Below are 18,221 nucleotides of genomic sequence, written 5' to 3'. Positions count from 1 at the left end.
AGTTTAAAGCTGATGGTGAATTTTAATAGCACCCCCTGCTGAACCACATGGCAAACTATTTCAAATGCCCTGTTGCGCTTATAGTAAAGGTGGAAAAAAGTCGTTCAAGTTCAGTTTTTTTAAATTTTTTCTCTTGAAAGTTTAAATTTGGAATTAATATGACCACATACATTTGTTGGAATATACATGCAAAGTGGAAGCACAGCTAGCACTGTTTCCAGCTAAAAGTCACTTTTTGCTGATATTTCAATCATTGGCTTTAAAATAGTCTAGAAGTCTAGAAAGCATTAGCAATAACTCTTCCATGGGTCCAGTTGTGCTTATGGAAAATGACCAAGCAGTCAAAACTTGCAGCAAGTAATAGTCCTGCAGCTCATTATGTTGTGATTCAAATCACGACACAGAGTAATAGCAGATACCATCACCAGTCTTATGGTCTTGCTTATTATCAGCTTTACATTTGCATTTACATTTAGTCATTTAGCAGACGATTTTATCCAAAGCGACTTACAGGAAAAAAGGGGAACAATCAAGTTATAGTGCAATAAGAGCCATTTGTGCAGCAGAAACAATTCTTTAAGGAGTTGAATTGTCGTGTGGTGCTTGGAGAGAAGATGCTCTCTGAAGAGCTGGGTCTTCAGGAGTTTTTTAAAATTAGAGAGGGACGCCCCTGCTCTGGTAGGAACTGGTAGCAGGGGCGTCTATTCCTGTCTCCTTTAGTGATGATGTTGTATGTAATAAATGAATGTTTATTTTTGTCGCATTGGAGGTAAGGCTTGGTGAATTGGATGACAAACTTTGCACCATGGAAAATCAATTGAGGGCCGATCAAATGTAACTTAGTTGATTAATGGGGCCAGTGGACAGACAACTGCTCAATCAGAAACATTTGTTGAGTGCAGATTCTAGAAATTATATTAAATATATTAGTTCCGGAAAGATAGTTAAAATGGCCTTAATATAGGTTGTCAATCATCCATTTAATCGTCTATACGATCCAATCACCAACCAGCTAGAACCTACTAAGAAAATCATATATATACAGTTAACAATAAGCTACTTTCTCATTGTCTTATTGCTCCAACTGCTGGTAGCCAAATACAATGGGTACAAAGACCTTTAAATACTGGTGGAGTCAACCTCTTCAACAGAATAATGTTTAGTTTATGGCCTTGCAGTTACATGAGGGAGTTGCCGCAGAGGTTGTGCAGTAAAAAGTAATGGTTGACTTGTTTTTTGTCCCCTGGATGTATCTATTGTGCTGCCTGGCAGCTTTATTTTCACAAAGATCCTAACTAGAAGTCTTAATTTATACTCAGTGTTCTCTGGCAGGAACAGAGCACAACATTCATTCCAAAGTCTCTTGAAAGAGAATTGGTTGACCTCACTCACATTGTGACTGTCACCCTTTTCAAACGCTCCGAACCCTTAAGACTACATTGTCTATGAAAAGGTCAGTTTTCTGCTATTCTACAGAAATTCACCAACATAAGAGTCTTGAGACAACAAACCACAAACATTTGTAAATAAGTCTGATCACGATCTTATTACCTTGTCTTGATCAGATCATTATTTAGCTCAGATCAGACAGTCCCTTATTTAAAGTACAAGAAAGCACATTTTTACTGCCCACCTGATTGTCAATCATGGTGATAATTCCCTATTTCTTTTGAACTAATGGATGTTTCCTGTCCCTAGGTCTTTTCAAAGAATCCTAAAGAAAAAGAATGTCAAAGAGCCTAGCAATTTCTTTGAGGATGCCTGTTCACAAAGGATATATATAAAAAGACCTTAAGCATTGATAAAAGGGTTAAAATGGTAAGGTACCCTATAGTGCTGCCACTTATTATCAACTGCATTGTAGGAGGCTTTGATAATGCTTCAGCCAACAGAGAAACCTAGAGAGTAAAACCTACTGCAGTATCAAATGAATGAGTGGGTGGACAACAGAAACATATAACAATAAATCATGTGGGTGGTTGACGTGAACTCAAATTCAAAGTGAAAAAAATAATAATTCAAAAATATATGTCAAATGATATATAATTATATTCCCTTATATGTGAATAATTCAAAACTGAATATGTCCATTTCTAATTCTTCACATATTATTCACTTTTTGGTGTGGTAGTCCTAAAATGTGTCCACCGGTGCAACACAATAAAGAATGTCATTATTTAATTCAGAGAATGTTGGACAGATAAGATAGATAAGCCAAAGGCATATTAGTTTGTCCCAATTATATTTCCACATCAAACATACCCCAAAAAAATTCAGAATTATGTTATTTATATACTATAAGATGTACACATAGAGACTTCACCGAAATGCCTGGGTTACGTTCATTATAATTGGTATAAAACCCAAGGAATCTTCATTTCATCCTTATAGCTGCATAGTGATGATAACATTATTGTACTATCCCACACTTTTTACATAAATTTTTCATTAAAATACCTTTTCCACTCACAATTCAATTTGTTGCACCACAGGACATTCCGTTGCACCATTGGACAACAGAGTACTAGTATGCCCATGTCGTGTACAAAGTCAAATTAATTATCAAACATTGTCAAATTTACTTTCTGCGTCTCTCTCTCAGGAAGTTCTCTTTCCTCTCAGGATCTTCATTCAGCCTCTCCCTAAACTTCCTAGACCTTTCCTTGGTGGTCATCTCAGCCTCTCACTTTCAACATGGAAATCAAACTAGCTTTAACAAAACAGGGAAGGAAGGTTTGAGTTGTGTTGTCCTCAAATTCTGAGGTTAAGAGAAAATGCAAAAAAGCTACTTAAATTAGTCATTAAAAGTTGCTCTCGTTAAGGTTGAGGAAGTTTGCACCCATCCATGATCTGATGTCAGCCAGACAATCAAGCAATGGCTGGAGTGCAGCCTGCCCATCAACATTAAGAGGCAGATATAGCTGGACATGTTCTGCAAAGCAGTGGAAGGAGATGTTATGTTTGACTAGGATGTCCCCTAGGGGTAAAATATATAATAGGAAGAGGATGGGACCTAGTATAGAGCCCTGAGGGACCCCACAGGTGAGGGGGGCAACAGAGGAGAAGAAATCCCCAAGCAGGACAGAGAAGCTCCCGTCAGCCAGGTAGGACGGGCCATCCAAATGCGGCCGTCCATTAACCTCCATTCATTTTTTAGACTCGGATTATATCTCTTTTGCATATTTAAACTAATTTTTCAATAAAACTTGTAATACAAAAAATGTTTGTTTACATGTTTGCTTTCACTATGTTAATTTTCATTATGATAGGAGTAAAGGAAAAAAATAAGTGAAACTGACTTCATGTTGTACTATAGGACAGTGCGTTTCACCAGTGGACATTTTCGAAATCAATGCTAGTTTGCGGCCTAGCTATATGAGAGACATTCTTCATCCTGAGTAACAGTGTTAAGGTTTACATTATTTTCAATTATCAATCAATGTAAATTGATAAAAATATTCAGATCAATACTTAAACTGCGTTGTACCAAAGGACTACCTTAAGACGACCAGTTCCAACACTGCACGGAAATAGTAATATTATGAAAATATTTGAGACAGAACTGATCTTGTGTGCAGTCCACCTGCTCCAGAGATGTCTTCTGTCCTTCCTGATTCTGGAAGGACCCCTCTCAGTAATGGGGTGGTCACATTAATGCCTGTTTTATATCTACATAATGCCGTTGCTCCAGGAGGACACCAGTTTTGCGGACAAAATGTAATGTGTCATAATAACTCTACATAGGGACCTTAACACTTATATCCTCTAGATTCATTAAGTAAACACTCGTATGACATGCATTCAAGTATTTTAATGTATTTAGATTAATTTTTCATTAAATTACAGTTGTTTTAAGATAAGTAATGCTACCTAGTACAGTTGCACCGGTGGACAAATGTCATGTTCAAAACAGAATATTTGCATAGTTGAAGAACGATACTCATTGTTTGCAGATGGATTAGATGTAGAAGAATGAACTGCATATTAAAACATTAATTTTAATGAAATATTATCAAATTTTAGTAACATTTGTCACTGGGAACACAAAAATTGAGCGTCACGTCAACCACCCATGTATGTTTGAATCTTATTTAAGCTCATTTCATGTGAGACTTTCTAAAAAATGCAGAATCAAGTCTATAGTAACTTTTGAGGCCATTGCATGTGGAGGTTTGTTGGGCTGCATTACATTTGTGTCCCTTTAATTTCGCCCACTCCTCTCATATTAAGCTATTTCTGTAATTACCAGTCAAGTCACTTCAGTTGAACCGGCAATTGTTTTTCCATCAAACAAAAAGCTGTCGTCCTTTCATTTGTTCATATGTCAGATCATCCATCAATCGTATCCTGTGACTGGATTTTGATGAAGCTCCGGGAAATAATGTACTTCACCAGGGAATTATACATCTCACCGTTGTGTTTAGCCATTTTCAAAATGATAAAGATAACAGCTACTATTAGAGATTCAAACAAAATCACACATTGGGCTTCATGTATGGAGCCTTTTAGGGTTGGGTACCGAACTCGGTACTTTTAATGGTACTGACCGAATTACGTCCGTTCAACAAGGCAAAGAGAGTTGGTCCTAAAATGTAACCTTGGGGAACACCAAAATACATTTTAAAAATAGTGGATGAACAGTCACTTATACTTACAAAAAAATCTCTGTAATTCGGGTAAGATTTGACCCAGATAAAAACAGTACCAGAGATGCCAAACAAATGACTTAATCTATTTAAAAGAATTGAATGATCAACTGTATCGAAGGTTGCCGTTAAATCGAGTAACACTAAGATGCTGGGTTTTTTCAAGTCCATATTGCATCTGAGATCATTTACCACCTTTAATAGAGCTGTCTCAGAGCTGTGATTGGCCCTAAAACCAGATTGGAACTGACCTACATCCAACCTAATCGTATCTATTTTGTTTGTGAAGTGGACTGCAAATTCTTCACAACTGATGTTTGTAGACAAGATGCTCGGCTTCTTAAAAACAGGATTGGTTCAACGTTCAATGGTTGAAAAAAGGAATTTGGGGTTATTGCTGTTGTCGGATATCAATTTTGAAAAGTGTGCTTGTCTTGCGTGTTTAATTTCTCTGTTATAGATTGACAATTGTTCACGTAACATTTCATAGTTTATCATCAGTTTGTTCTTTCTCCAATTTCTCTCTGCTTTGCAGCAGTTTCTCTGAAGTTGTTTGATTCTCTCATTTTTCCATGGAAGTATTGGTTTGGAGTAAATCTTTCTTAATCTTAAAGGAGCCACCTTGTCAATTGCAAGCCTTAGTTTACTGTTAAAACTTTCTACAATAAAATCACAAGATGAAGGTAAAATATCTGCAGTGGTTTTGCTTAAAACATCAATAAAATGTGCAGCCACTTCAGATTGGTTAATGTGTTGGTTAAAATTCATGCAATGCAGCATGTTCATAAAATCCAACGTAAAAGAGTCTGATTGAATGTCCACATGTAGATTAAAATCGCCTAAAACAAAAATACAGTCGTATTTGGTGTGGATGATTGATAAAAGTTTTAAAAAATCTGACACTAATGACGAGCAACGTTTGGGTGGCCTGTAAACTGTCTAGTATAGTATCGGAGGGCTGCTAAAAAAGATGGAATGATATTCAAAAGTTGTGTAGTCACCAAATGTTGTCTTTATGAGAAAATGATTGTGGCAAAATAGATGCTGAACCACCACCTCTTCTGTTTTTCCTATATGAATATGTGAAATTGTAGCCGGGTGGAGATGCTTCAATCAGTGTTGCTGGTCCATCAGTGCTAAGCCATGTCTCAGTTAAAAACATACAATCAATTCCATTATCTAAAATAAGGTCATTAAATAAAAATGTCTTGTTCTGAAGAGATCTAAGATTCAAAAGTGCCATGTTCAAAGACACAGATGGAGTTAGTTATGCGTGTATCTGAGGAACAAGACTCCTCTGACCTCTTGATTTATTTGATTTATTTATTTGGCACAGTTTTCAAAGAAAGAAAATAACATAATAACAACAACAATAATACAATTTATATATATTCCATATACATATTGAAATAAAATAAAGACATGCCAGGAAAACCCAAAAAACCCTCATGGGGCTTGAATAGTGGGATTCCTTAATATAACATAAAAATAAAAAAGAACAAGGAAATAGAATTATACAGAGCAAGAAACTAGAAAAACAAAACAAAGGCACAACATAGCAATGAAACAAGAATTATAATAAGTTATTGAAATAGTAATAGGTTTTTTAAAGATTTTTTTAATGATAAACGAGAAAGATTGAGTAAGTAAAGAGGAAGCCTGTTTCAGCTGTGTTGACAGGCTGACCATATAAGCTGATTACACAGGAGTAATACATAACACCTGTGTTGACAACTTAACCTTATGAGCACAATGCTAAGCAAACTTCGATGTACCAGAACATCTGGCACCATGCCACTACGAGTATATATGAACTTTCAGTCTCTGTAACCTTTTCATTCATCCTGAAGCCTCCCAGAACTGAATCCTAGCTCGTGTGGATTAAATGTGCATTGAACGACCAGCTCTCTGTTTGTTCTCTTCATTCACCAAACTACAACAAAATGCATCCTATCAGTTCTCTACCACGTTTTCTGTCATTATTGTCACACCAGCGTCTCTGTCCTCTCCTCGAGCACTTGAGTGCTCTATAATGATTTAATGTGAGTTCTCGAATATGGAAATAATATAGAATGTCCATCCTTACTTAACTGATAAGGGTGTGGGGTGTGTGAGACAAAAAGGTTAGGAACCATTGAGCTTTACGTGACTAACATTGTTGTAGAACCTGAAAAAACTCCGTCATTCACTTATTCTCCAAACAAAAAAGTTCAGGTTATTTTTAATTCATTAGAGCAGCTCAAGGGTTTGTTTGTGTGACTTTAGGTGTTTGCAGATAGTGACAGAAGTGAAAGATCAAAGAATAATGCATGACATTCAAAGGTGGGATTAAACTGCACTGTGTTGTGTGTATCTATGAGATCTTCACCTCCTTACAGATCAGTCAGTGTAAAAAGTGACATCTGTGCTGTTCTTTTATCTGAGTCGGCTGCTGTCATCTTTCCTCTCCATTTCCTGAACTTTTGTGTATCCCCCTTTTTTTTAAATAAGGTAAAAATATGAAATCCAATCCGTTGTTTCTATCACACAAAGGTTCACGCTTTCACAATGTCAAGCAAAACCAATTAACCCAAAACTAGACCAGTAGAATGGGATACACAAATGGCACATTGAGAAAAGAGGATTAAAATGTTCATTGTGTACATAATTGCTCTGCTTGGCAAAATGTCAATGCTCTTCTCAATTTCAACAGACAAAATCTGGAATTGCTTTGCTGTACAATGAGGAGACCAACAATACCTATGATGTCTGCCTGAAATTGACCAAAGAGGTATTAACCATACAGAAGCTGGATGTGGTTTGCACAAGTGGAAGTGAATCCCAAGTAAATGTAAGTGCGCCCAAGGGCTCCAGACTCTTATTGTAATTCATGCCGCATAACTCCAGAATACTGTTTCAATGTTCACAATATCCTTTTGCCAATAAGAAACTCCCACTTTCTAAAGCACAGAACTGTTGTACTGCGGAGACAGGCGACTGGAGGTCTGGGCTTAAGCATCAAAGTAAGCAGATAACTTTTGATTATGGAGAGACTGAAGTGGAAATGAAAAAGGCTTTGGCGTGCAGAGATGGCTGTTTGTCTGAGAAAGCAGTTTTGGCAGCAAATTTCACCACCATAACTCAACAACGTTCACCCTCTGTCTCTCTCTCTCTCCGGCTTCACAGGGAGGTGCAGAGCACAACGTGCCTGTGGTTATCTCAAAGATTTTCAAAGATCAAGTTGGTAAGAAAGAGTTTTATCTCACTCCTGCAATGTGGCTTTGGAATTGGTATTTCAATGCAGTGTTAAATGTCGTTAATCAAAGGGATTATGAAAATGTTAATGGGATTAGAAAGAGAGCCCTGGTGTTTTTACAGGTGACATTTAAGTTCACAAGGAAATTTTGAGCATTTTTAGAGCATCAGTCATTTCCTGTGAATGTAAGAATAGGGATATATTCAAAGAGAAAATATATGTATATTTTTTTTAATTTGGTTCAATTTAGGAGGGAGAAAATGTATATTGTAATTTAACAATGAAAATTTTGATAACAATCTCTCGTCTGACCCTCATATCATAGGTGTTATTGAATCATACTTTGGAAATGTGCCTCCAGAGCTACAGAATATATTTTATAGCTGCACAGACTGAGCAGTGTTCAAAATGGTAAAATCTGTGCAACTATATGCTGCTTTAATATGGAGTGGGAGTCAGGTGTTTAGCCTTGCTTATTATAAAGAGGGGAAACATGAGGCAACAGCCTGGCTGTCAAAAATACTGTCTGCTTACCTGACTCAGTTGGCCCTATTTAACCTGCATATAAACATAAATGTAAAAACCAACAGTTTGTCATTTTACTCGTCTGTAGTAAAGAGTACCAAACCTGGCAAGCATACTGAACCCAGGAAGCTACACACAGACACTATTATAATGTAAATCCCCCTTTTATTTAACCTTGGATAAAAAGACTTAGGCTACCAGGGGACACTGGTGCCACCTGCCACCATTGGGAAGTCATCCACACGCTGATGAACGCAGCATCGGGAGCAATTTGGGGTTCAGTATCTTGCTCAAGGATACTTCCACATGTAGGCTGCCATGGTCTGGGATCGAACCAACGATCAATGGGTGACCACTCTACCAACTGAGCCACAGCCGCCCTCAACATGCTAACACATTATTGACGTCTGCTGCCTTGGTTGCTGGCTGCTATTGTTTCAGGATATAAATATTGTTGTCACTACCACATTGCATTGTATGCTGGCATAGTGACCAGTTTTTGCATACTGTAATATTTTATTATTTAAAAGTATGCAGATAATGTACTATAGAGTCAGAGCACACTGCCCTGCCCCCTCTCTCCATTGACTTCGTATTGACAGAAGGAGCCTCCTTCACTATTCTGTCTGTTAGCAAACAACAGAGAAATGTCTTAAAGCTGCTGTGTGGTGAAATGCACTATCAACAGGGTAAAGTACCCATAACTAAGTTTTTATAAGCTGACGAACCAAAAAACTGATTTAAGCGGAGACAAGTGGGTAGAGACGTACAGTCATGGAAAAAATTATAAGACCATTTTTTTCTTCATTTTCTTCATTTTCATGTTAATTTAAATGGATGGTACAACAACAACTACTGGTACATTTGTTTTGACAAATATAATGACAACAATAAAAATACCTCAAGAGTTTAATTTAAGATCTGACATCTAGCCATTTTCCATGGTTTTCTTGATAATAACCAAAATCATTATCAAGAAATCAAAGGAAAATAGCTAGATACCAGCTCTTAAATTAAACTCTTATGAGTTATTTCTGTTGTTATCATTATATTTGTCAAAACAAATTGTAGCGTTTAGACAGTGCCGGGGTGCCAGTCAGAGCTAATCTGACAATTTTCTTTGTATTTTTTGAGTTGTCAACCTTACACAGGACCCATGCCTACCCATGCATGGACCCTACTGACAACCAGACTTAAGCAACCTTTTTCAAAGTCAACCCCTTAATCACAAAACACACACACACAAGAGATTGCAATTCAACACAGTGTATTATACAATTCAGTGCCCCAAAATACAACCCATACTTCACACAGCCCAAAACACCAAAATTAGTCTCTTCCTTCCAACCAAAAAATAGTCCTTTTCAGGTACCCAATAAATAAACAAAAGAGTCAGTTTTTTGAAAATAAAAGTTGGTCAAACAAAACTCAAACTAAGTGGCGCCTCCGGCGTCTAATACACCAGCTTTGACCGGGGCTTTACCTCCCGGTTGCCGGCAGACTTCGGAGAAAGACCGTCGGGTGGAGACCAGGAGTTTGGGAGCCAGGGGTAAATCCACAGGTGAGAAACGAGCACTACAAAATATACACGGACTGCAAACTCGCTGCCAGGGATTGGCAAGTTAACGGAGCAGACACACTGGACAACTAGAGGTCTCCCTCCTCAGTAGCTGCGGGCCGCCATTTTTAATTCCCCTTACCGGCTTTTCTGTGATTGGCTGAACAGAGGGCGTGCTGGAGTCCGGGGCGTTCCCGGAATTATGACGGCATCGCTACAAAATGTACCTTTGGTTGTACCAGGTATTACAATGAACAAGAAATTGAAGAAAACAAGAGTGGTCTAACATTTTTTTTTCCATGGCTGTATATGTACTTGAGACATCAACAGTTGCAATGGGGTTAACTATTGCAGTGCATTTTTGACATTAAGTCACATATATCCAAAGTCAGTTTTAGGCTAACTACATTTCTGTAAATTAAGCTAAAGCATTTCACTATGTAAGTCATGTTGTAGTGGAATGTGGATAATTCAGAAGGCTAGAAAGCGCTATTGTTTGCACACTACAAAATCTCACATACTGTTTTAGCAGTTTATTTATTATGCAAGTATGGGATCTGAATGCAGCGATTTGCAGTGTTTTGATGGCTGCTTCAGTCTGCCAAATGGAAATATCCTAAATGTTTTGTTGCACAGCCTGAGATATTTAGAGTTGTCGGTAACTTTTGACCCCGCAGCTTAGGTTTGCAATGAGCGACCCAGCAGTGGACCAGCTAATCTAATCAAAAAAACAAAATACATTGTGTAAATAAATCACCTTTTAGAGCTGTTGCTGTTTCCTTGTTTCCAGTCTTGGTGCAGGCTAATTATGTCCTGACTCCAGCTCCATGACATGAGATTAGTATCGATTTTCTCTTCTAACTCTTCTAACAACATTTGATGTATTGCCTTAAAATGCCATTGGTTGGACTGCTGGTGGTCACAAAGTTTGGAAAAGATAAGTTGTTAAAAAAAAAGTGGGAAAAGAAACAGTGAGTGGAAGTAAACAGTGGGCAGGTTTTGGAGGCTCCCATGCTGTTAGCTATGAAGGAAGGAGAAAATACTTAAATCATGCTTGTCAGTTTAATAATAAAAACTGCTGACCCTTCTCTATCCTGTTAGGATGCAATATCACAGCGTCATGGGAGTGAATAATTCGACTGTAATTTGTCCTTTTGCCCACATTCCTCTTAATACCTTTTTGGATACGGGAGAATCATGTCTTCATATCCTCGGGGGACGTTAAGAGCCCCTTTCACAGAGCTTTACAAATCTTTTCACAACAGATCTTTCATTGTTTCCTCCCATGCCGCTGCAAATGAGTTTATATCCTGATTAGTTTCAAATTTCATGCTTTTCCTGTGTTCTTTCTCTGAGCTGTAGGACGTTGCCAGAGATTACTCAGACAGAGACACTGATTGCTATTTCCACCACATTACCATGTATGAAATGAGCAATTATTTTGTAATGTTTTCATTAACCTCTGACACTTGACAACGGACGCCTGCAGCCGATCAGACGGGGAAGCTGTTTGTCGGGGACGCCGTGTTGCAGGTTGGTACATCAGTTCGTGACTTATTTGCTTTGAGGTTGATTCGGGTCGCTGACAAGAGGTGCAACATGTTGCATCTTAATTTCAGCCTTCTTCTGTTTCCACAGAGTGTAATTTCATTCAGAAAATGGAAAGAGGGTATTTTAAACGTTTGAACTGCATGATTTTAATCAAATGAGTCTTTTAATGTCCCTCTGATCTTTTGAAGAGATAACATTGCGGTCAAATACATTCTTCTTGAATCAAAACTCACAAATTCAATTAAAGTCATTGTCAGAGTCTGCGGTAGGTTAATCATGAGGTCACCAACAAATAATCGTTTCTGTTCATCAGAATAATCATCAAAACACAATAGTGTCTGTTGTTTGGTTATGATTTTTTTTTTATTGAATCTTTTCACAAATTTGAATGCATCTGGCAGGTTTATTGTTTTCATCTAGAATATCAAGTGCATTCATTGGACAGGCAAGCAATAATAACAATCATATTGAGGTTGTTTAGGAATGATATTATGGATTTAATTCCAATTGCTTCCACCTTTGGATCACCTCTCCTTCATATTTATTTGCAATGAATTTAAATAGGCATACTGCAGAATATTGCATCTATTTGCATATAAGCAAACAAGGGGCGGGTTTCCAAAACTTTGGAGTCTAATATGAAATAATATCAATGTAGCTGCTGTAGCCCAAGTCCGGGACAGATTAGACCTTGGGCCCCTGGACACGGACTTTGTTATGCATCTCTTTGTGGTGTGGTTGTTTTGGGTCTTTCTTATCAACCAAACTAGCTCTGGTTCTTGAACTAGTTGTATTTTAGAGTCTTGGGGCATTCGTGCTGTCTAGCGAACCAACAACACACACAACGGATGGCAGATTACCTTGATTACCTGCTAGCTTTTGCTCTGTTATTATTACAGTTGTTTTTTTTTATCAGAAAAACAAAACGAGTACAGACTAACTCAATGATATGAGTTTCAAATCAGTTTATTTTTGGAGGAAATACTACAAACAGTTCAAAATTAGGTGCATGAACCAGAACGGAACAGACTCCATGTTGGTGGAAAATAGGTTTTCTCTTTGTGGTCTTTTTGTATGTCTTTACTCATTTTCTGTTTCTGTTTGTAGTTGTGTGTCTTTATGGTTGATTTGTGTCTCTTTGTGGTTGTTTCACATCATTTTGTGGTCTTTCTGTTTCTCTTTTGAATTTTTATTTTCTTTTTATATCTCTTTGTAGTCTTTCTATATGTATTTGTGGTTGTTTAATGTCTCCTTTCTCCTTGTTGTCTTAATGGATCTTTCTTTCTTTCTTCTTTTTTCTCTTTGTAGCCAGTTTGATTCTCTTTGTCCGTTTTGCATCTCTTTGTAGTATTCTTGCTTGTCTTTATGGCCGTTTTCTATTTTTTTGTGGTTGTTTTGCATCTCTTTGTATTTTTTATGTGTCGTTGTGATCTTTTTTGAGGTAAATTATTTTTTCAGTAGTTCTACTGTTCATTAATCCTTACACTACACTAACAAGCCAACTAGAGTATCACCCTCTGACTCTGCTATGGGGGTACCAGGGGTTGCCAATCATATTGCACCTCTGGACTCCCCTCTGGCCATTTCCCTGCAGCTAATTAGCATAGAGTTTCTAAATCACAAACTTTCTCAACTATATAATTACTAATCTGCTCTCCCACTTTCTCTCTTCTTCAGGTCAATGGCATAAATGTAGAGCCTTGCACTCATGAGGAAGTAGTGAGTATATTTGTTATTAACTGCTGTAAAAAGCCAATTCACTGCTCCATCCATCCATCCTTCTCCCAGGTTTCTCACCAAATCCCTGTGGCTATCAACACGGAGGTGTTCCTCAACAATCTGAGTTGTCATCTTGACAGGATGCTGTTTTCCTTTTGGTTTACCCTGTGACAAATTGAAAAAAATGAAAGGGAGTAGATGGGCATCAAAAGCGGCACAGGAAGTGAGGGTTGCTAATATTTTGGCAGTGTTTTTATACATGCATCGTGGCTGAATTTAGCTTCCCTTTTTTGGTAAATATGTCCTTTATTCTCTGCCACCGTCTCCCACACACACAAACAAGCTCACACACACTCTTCCCATGTCTGTCGTCTGTCTCTCCTCATGAAGCCCCCAAACAGCTGTTCACTACATTTACCTCCAGAGCGTCAAAAACACATAATGAGCAGTTTCTCTTCAGAACCAAATCCCGAGCTTTTAATGGCAGCCTGTCACACTTGCATCGCTGACAGATGCTTAGGCTAAAGTGGGGCTACCGCATACTGTTTGAGAGGATCGGATGGCAGATGTGCATTTAGGGTATGCAGAAGTGACCTTGCATGTTTAAATGTGACAGCCAAGTGTCTTCATTTGAACTCTTTTACAAGATGCACGGGAGATAGACGGATTGAATATATCGTCCTTTTAAAGCTAACTTTACTTGAATGGCTCTTTGAAAACTTTGACTTGACATCTTTGAGGATGTATTTTCTATCACTCCCACATCAGATAATCAGACATTCAGAGTGTAATTACTTTGTGGTATAAGCTGTCACTTTGCCGCCGCCTGTCACGAGAGAAACGGCGGGCTTCGAGTTCCGCCCTTTGATGATTTAAGTGAAGTCACTCTTGTCAGGCTTTAACTTACGACTCCATATTCTTCACTCGTCCATCCCATTTTGTTTGCTCAGGCTGTGGTACAGCTTGACATGAATGTGGCTTGTTTCATTTATATGAGATTAAATTTTTATCTTGCTGCATCACTCACAATAATTCTCCCTCTCTCTCTCTCTCTCTGCTATCTATCTCAATCTCGATCTCTCCCTCCCTCTCTCGCAGGTTCACCTCTTGCGCACTGCAGGAGATGAGGTCACCATCACCGTTCGCTACCTGCGAGAAGTTCCATCATTTCTAAAACTGCCTCTAGGTAAGTGTCTTGTAGTTTGGACGCCATGCAAGCTCACAATAAATTCATTTCATTGAGCATTTTCAGCAATAAAGGAGTAAAGCACATTCATGGGAGATTGTCTTTTTGCACACCTTGACGCTTTAAAGCCGTTCAATAAAATGAGCGTTTCTTCTCAAAGTAATAAATTGTCATGCTCAGTGGCCTGAGGCAAAGCAGTAATGTCAGAAACGCCCAGAGCTCCAATCCCCTGCTCCTGTATTTACCTTCAGCAGCTTGAAGGGATGAAAACACAGACACTAAAAACCATCCATGTGGAGACGGTAAAAGGTGAGAAATCGGGTTTGTAGGTGAGAGAGGTGAGAAGATGATACGGAGCAAGAAAATGAAGGCTTCAAAGCAACTTTAAAGACAAAGTCAATTGTAAATTTTGGAAAGTTTGGCAATTTTATGAAGCACAGTTTGAAAGTAAGTGGGACTATTGAATCTTTTTTTATATTAAGTAGAGGCGTGATAAAATACTGCACAGTGGAGGGGATAGCTTATCTGATATAGCTTCAGAGTTTATGATTTATTATAGTTGAAGTATAACTGTTAGTTGGTGTTTGTCACGTCAATGAAATAGAGCTTCAACTGTCACCACATTTAAATAGCTAAATTATGATGTGCTTGTGAAATATAACTTTTTGTCTATTTTATCAGCTTTTTTCTCAAGCTTTCCAACACATCTCAGTGTTTTCTTCAACATATAAAGTTGATTCAGAGCTATCTCCATGCCATCTGGTGAGGAAGACTGTAAGATCTGGTTGAAAGCATAAGTAGAACTTTTACAGGTTTGAAATTTGCTTCATGGCTTTCTCTTTGAGAGTTGAATAAGGCTATTCCAAGGAGACGGTTAGCTTGCTTTTCTATAAAAACACATGCTGCATTCCAAATCGCTTACTTTTTCTTTTTACTTACTGCAGCTGCCCACAAAAGTATGTACTGTTGGGACATACTACTTCATCGTTACATTGACCCTCTTGCTCGTATATGCTGCAGAGAGGATTGTGAGTCCGAATAGCCAGAAAAGCATGCTGGCTTGCATACAGAAAAATGAGAATGGACGCAGTGGGACACTGGTATTTTGCCATAGTGCATTTCACTTACTGGGCCTTATCCTACACCTGATGCAAGCTGGTGCACATTTTTAGTTCTAGTTATCATTTTCACTTCCCACATTGTGAAAGCCAACCCTCCCTTTTGCATTCATTTCTGGTTAATTTGGATTCATCGACAACCTTGGCCAAAGTTTAAATTAAAGATACATGTAACAAAAAAAAGTTCCAAGTTCGACTGAGAAACGAGGTTTTAACAGAAAACGCCAAGCTAACGATTCTCCAGAGGAAACTGCCATGATAATAAAGCGAACAATGACCATGAGATAGAATCCATGTAGGAAACTGGTGCACACATGTGAAAAGACTTGCGTAAAAAAGTTCTCAACCCCAAAGAGAAGCATATGGCAAAGAATGGTAACATGGTCAGATGCATTGGCGTGTTGCTGTCTTGAGGCAGCTGAAGGGATTTGCACCATTAACCAACACAGAACTGGTCTAAAGTTAATGGTGCAGTATTTTCCTGCTGTTTAAAGGGTGTATTATTTACATGGTAAGCTGCAGCGAGATTGGCAGCTTCACAACGTGCGTACACTCTGCTTGCTACACACAGGGACAAGCGTCTTCCCATTTTAATAGGTTACCGGTGCAAAACTGCTCGATCTCCAGTTTGCAAAATCTGCGATTGAAATAGCAATGTGCAATGGGAGATGGCTCTCTGATGCCAACAACACATCTAGGACTGTTTAAGAGCTAAATATAACCTCTTTGACTGGTGCATGAAATTTGCGCTATTTAACTAGCAAAAGTGAAGGTCGATACTCTCTAAATGCATTTGCGGCATGCACTTTAGACCATGTGCTATAGATCACACTATGTATTGTAACATACTTAGTCTTTATCTCGTCTGGTGCATAACAGATAAACAAACAAGGTGTAATTTCATTTAGTGAGCTTTAGAGGTGCTGATCTGTAGATTCCACTGGACATAGCCTAGTTTAGCGTGGAGAAAATACTATCTAACTATACCCTGGCTTCATATGAATCAGGCAGGAATGCCCAGAATGGTATCTATAATCTCATTTTACTCTCAATAGGAATGCGAATAAGCATATTTCACTTATTGTCAAACTATTCCTTTTAACTCTCACTTAACACAACTAATACAGATGTGATACAAAGTATCATTTAGCTCAAAGGAACTTTTCATCTGGGGCTTCATCTGTTCCTTTGTGTAGAAATAAATGTGCAGACTGTTAAACCGTCAATAACTGTTGTCTTATGAATTAGCTGAGAGCAAAAAGGAAATTAACAACATCCAAAATAAATCATTTCTGTCTCCAGCAGCAAACATGATGACCATTTTGTACAATTTACCTAATTATGAAGAGCACACAGATGTAGAAAGATAATTAATATTAATAGACGTGTGTGAATATTTATAGCTCCGCTCATAAACCAGCACATTCTAACAAATTCAAACTGAGAGCTGTGAGAAATCCAGCTTTCATATCTTGTGGGTAGGTTAACATTCATAGGAAGGCGTCGGTGCAGAAACGCTCAGGTTTCGCTGTAGGGCGTTTGGCCGGTGAGTCGTGTTGTGGTGCCCGAGAACGAAAAAGGTTCAAGTCATTTTCTCTCTAAGCCGCCCTTTGTTTCACCATGGCACAAATGACAAGCAAGAGGGGCCAGGAGCAGTCTGCCACACTTTACTGAGTGTGACCAAATCAGAAAGAAGGTCCTCTAACGCCAAGTTAATATCTTATCAAAGAGCTGCATTTGTCTCTTTTGGATGAGATGCACTGCACGGCTTAAAGGCAGGGGAGCAGAATAAAGTCAATATGAAAACTTAACACAAGACACAAGAACTAGGCCAGGGCATTTGAGGTTAAGCTACAACTCTTATTGACTTATTTTCTTTTGAAATAATAAAATCACAACATAAAGTACGACTAAATGTTTAACAGTGACTCTTAAGAAGCCTTTTTGTCAAGAACATGTTCCGTTTTCTTTCTCAGGTTCCCCTGGGCCGTCCACTGATCACAGCCGAGTGTCCTCTCCACTCTTTGACAGTGGCTTACATTTAAATGGAAATGGAAACGGAAACGGAAACACGGTAAGGAAGATCTATTTGATATTGCATGTGTAATGATTTGACCCTCTGAACCAAACAGTTTCAAGCAGTTTCAGGGCATTTCTTTACTCCTATTACATTTTTACTCACTGTGTTGTTCGTGTTTTTCACTGCAATATATCCTGCACCTCAGTTGAAAAACAACAAAATCAGGGTTAGATGTAGGACAGACTTCCTTGAATGTTTTTGCAGCACAACACTGTTATTATGCCATAAATCATAAAAAATGTAATCATAATATTTGGAATTAAATAGAATCCATATTCATTATTTTCTAAGTGCTGACATGTGTTAACAATAGTGGAAAAATTGTGAGTTCAGCATTTTACATATTGAAATATTTACATTTTTACAACCTCTCCTGTCCTCTCCCCTCTGCTCTGTGTAAACAGTTTGCAGTTCAGGTGAAGTTTTGCTGATTTTTTGTCACATGACAGTTGGTCTCAGCTGAATCATTCATTGGTTCCCCTTAGCGCTGAGGAGTGCAGAATAAAATGTTTTTATAGGATCTGGTTAGTAACAACAGTTTATTTTCAGAAATATCTCAAATAAGAAATATAGAATATATGACATGTGGGTGTGAGACTTCGG

At 38.1% G+C, this 18,221-nt stretch overlaps 1 protein-coding gene across 1 annotated transcript in view; it reads left to right on the top strand.

The window, feature by feature from the left end:
• sntg2 (syntrophin, gamma 2) overlaps positions 1-18,221 on the top strand; it is a 122,270-nt gene that overhangs the window by 27,605 nt on the left and 76,444 nt on the right. The window contains exons 2-8 of the mRNA XM_059353095.1: positions 7,339-7,476; positions 7,592-7,648; positions 7,812-7,869; positions 11,454-11,497; positions 13,193-13,234; positions 14,333-14,420; positions 17,515-17,612. Coding sequence (XP_059209078.1) covers positions 7,339-7,476; positions 7,592-7,648; positions 7,812-7,869; positions 11,454-11,497; positions 13,193-13,234; positions 14,333-14,420; positions 17,515-17,612 — 525 coding nt within the window. The remainder of the gene's footprint in view (positions 1-7,338; positions 7,477-7,591; positions 7,649-7,811; positions 7,870-11,453; positions 11,498-13,192; positions 13,235-14,332; positions 14,421-17,514; positions 17,613-18,221) is intronic.

Source organism: Centropristis striata, chromosome 16 (assembly GCF_030273125.1).
Source record: "Centropristis striata isolate RG_2023a ecotype Rhode Island chromosome 16, C.striata_1.0, whole genome shotgun sequence".
NCBI lineage: Eukaryota > Metazoa > Chordata > Actinopteri > Perciformes > Serranidae > Centropristis > Centropristis striata.
Note: the sequence above shows the minus strand (reverse complement) of the source record. Positions and strands in the feature narration are given on the sequence as shown.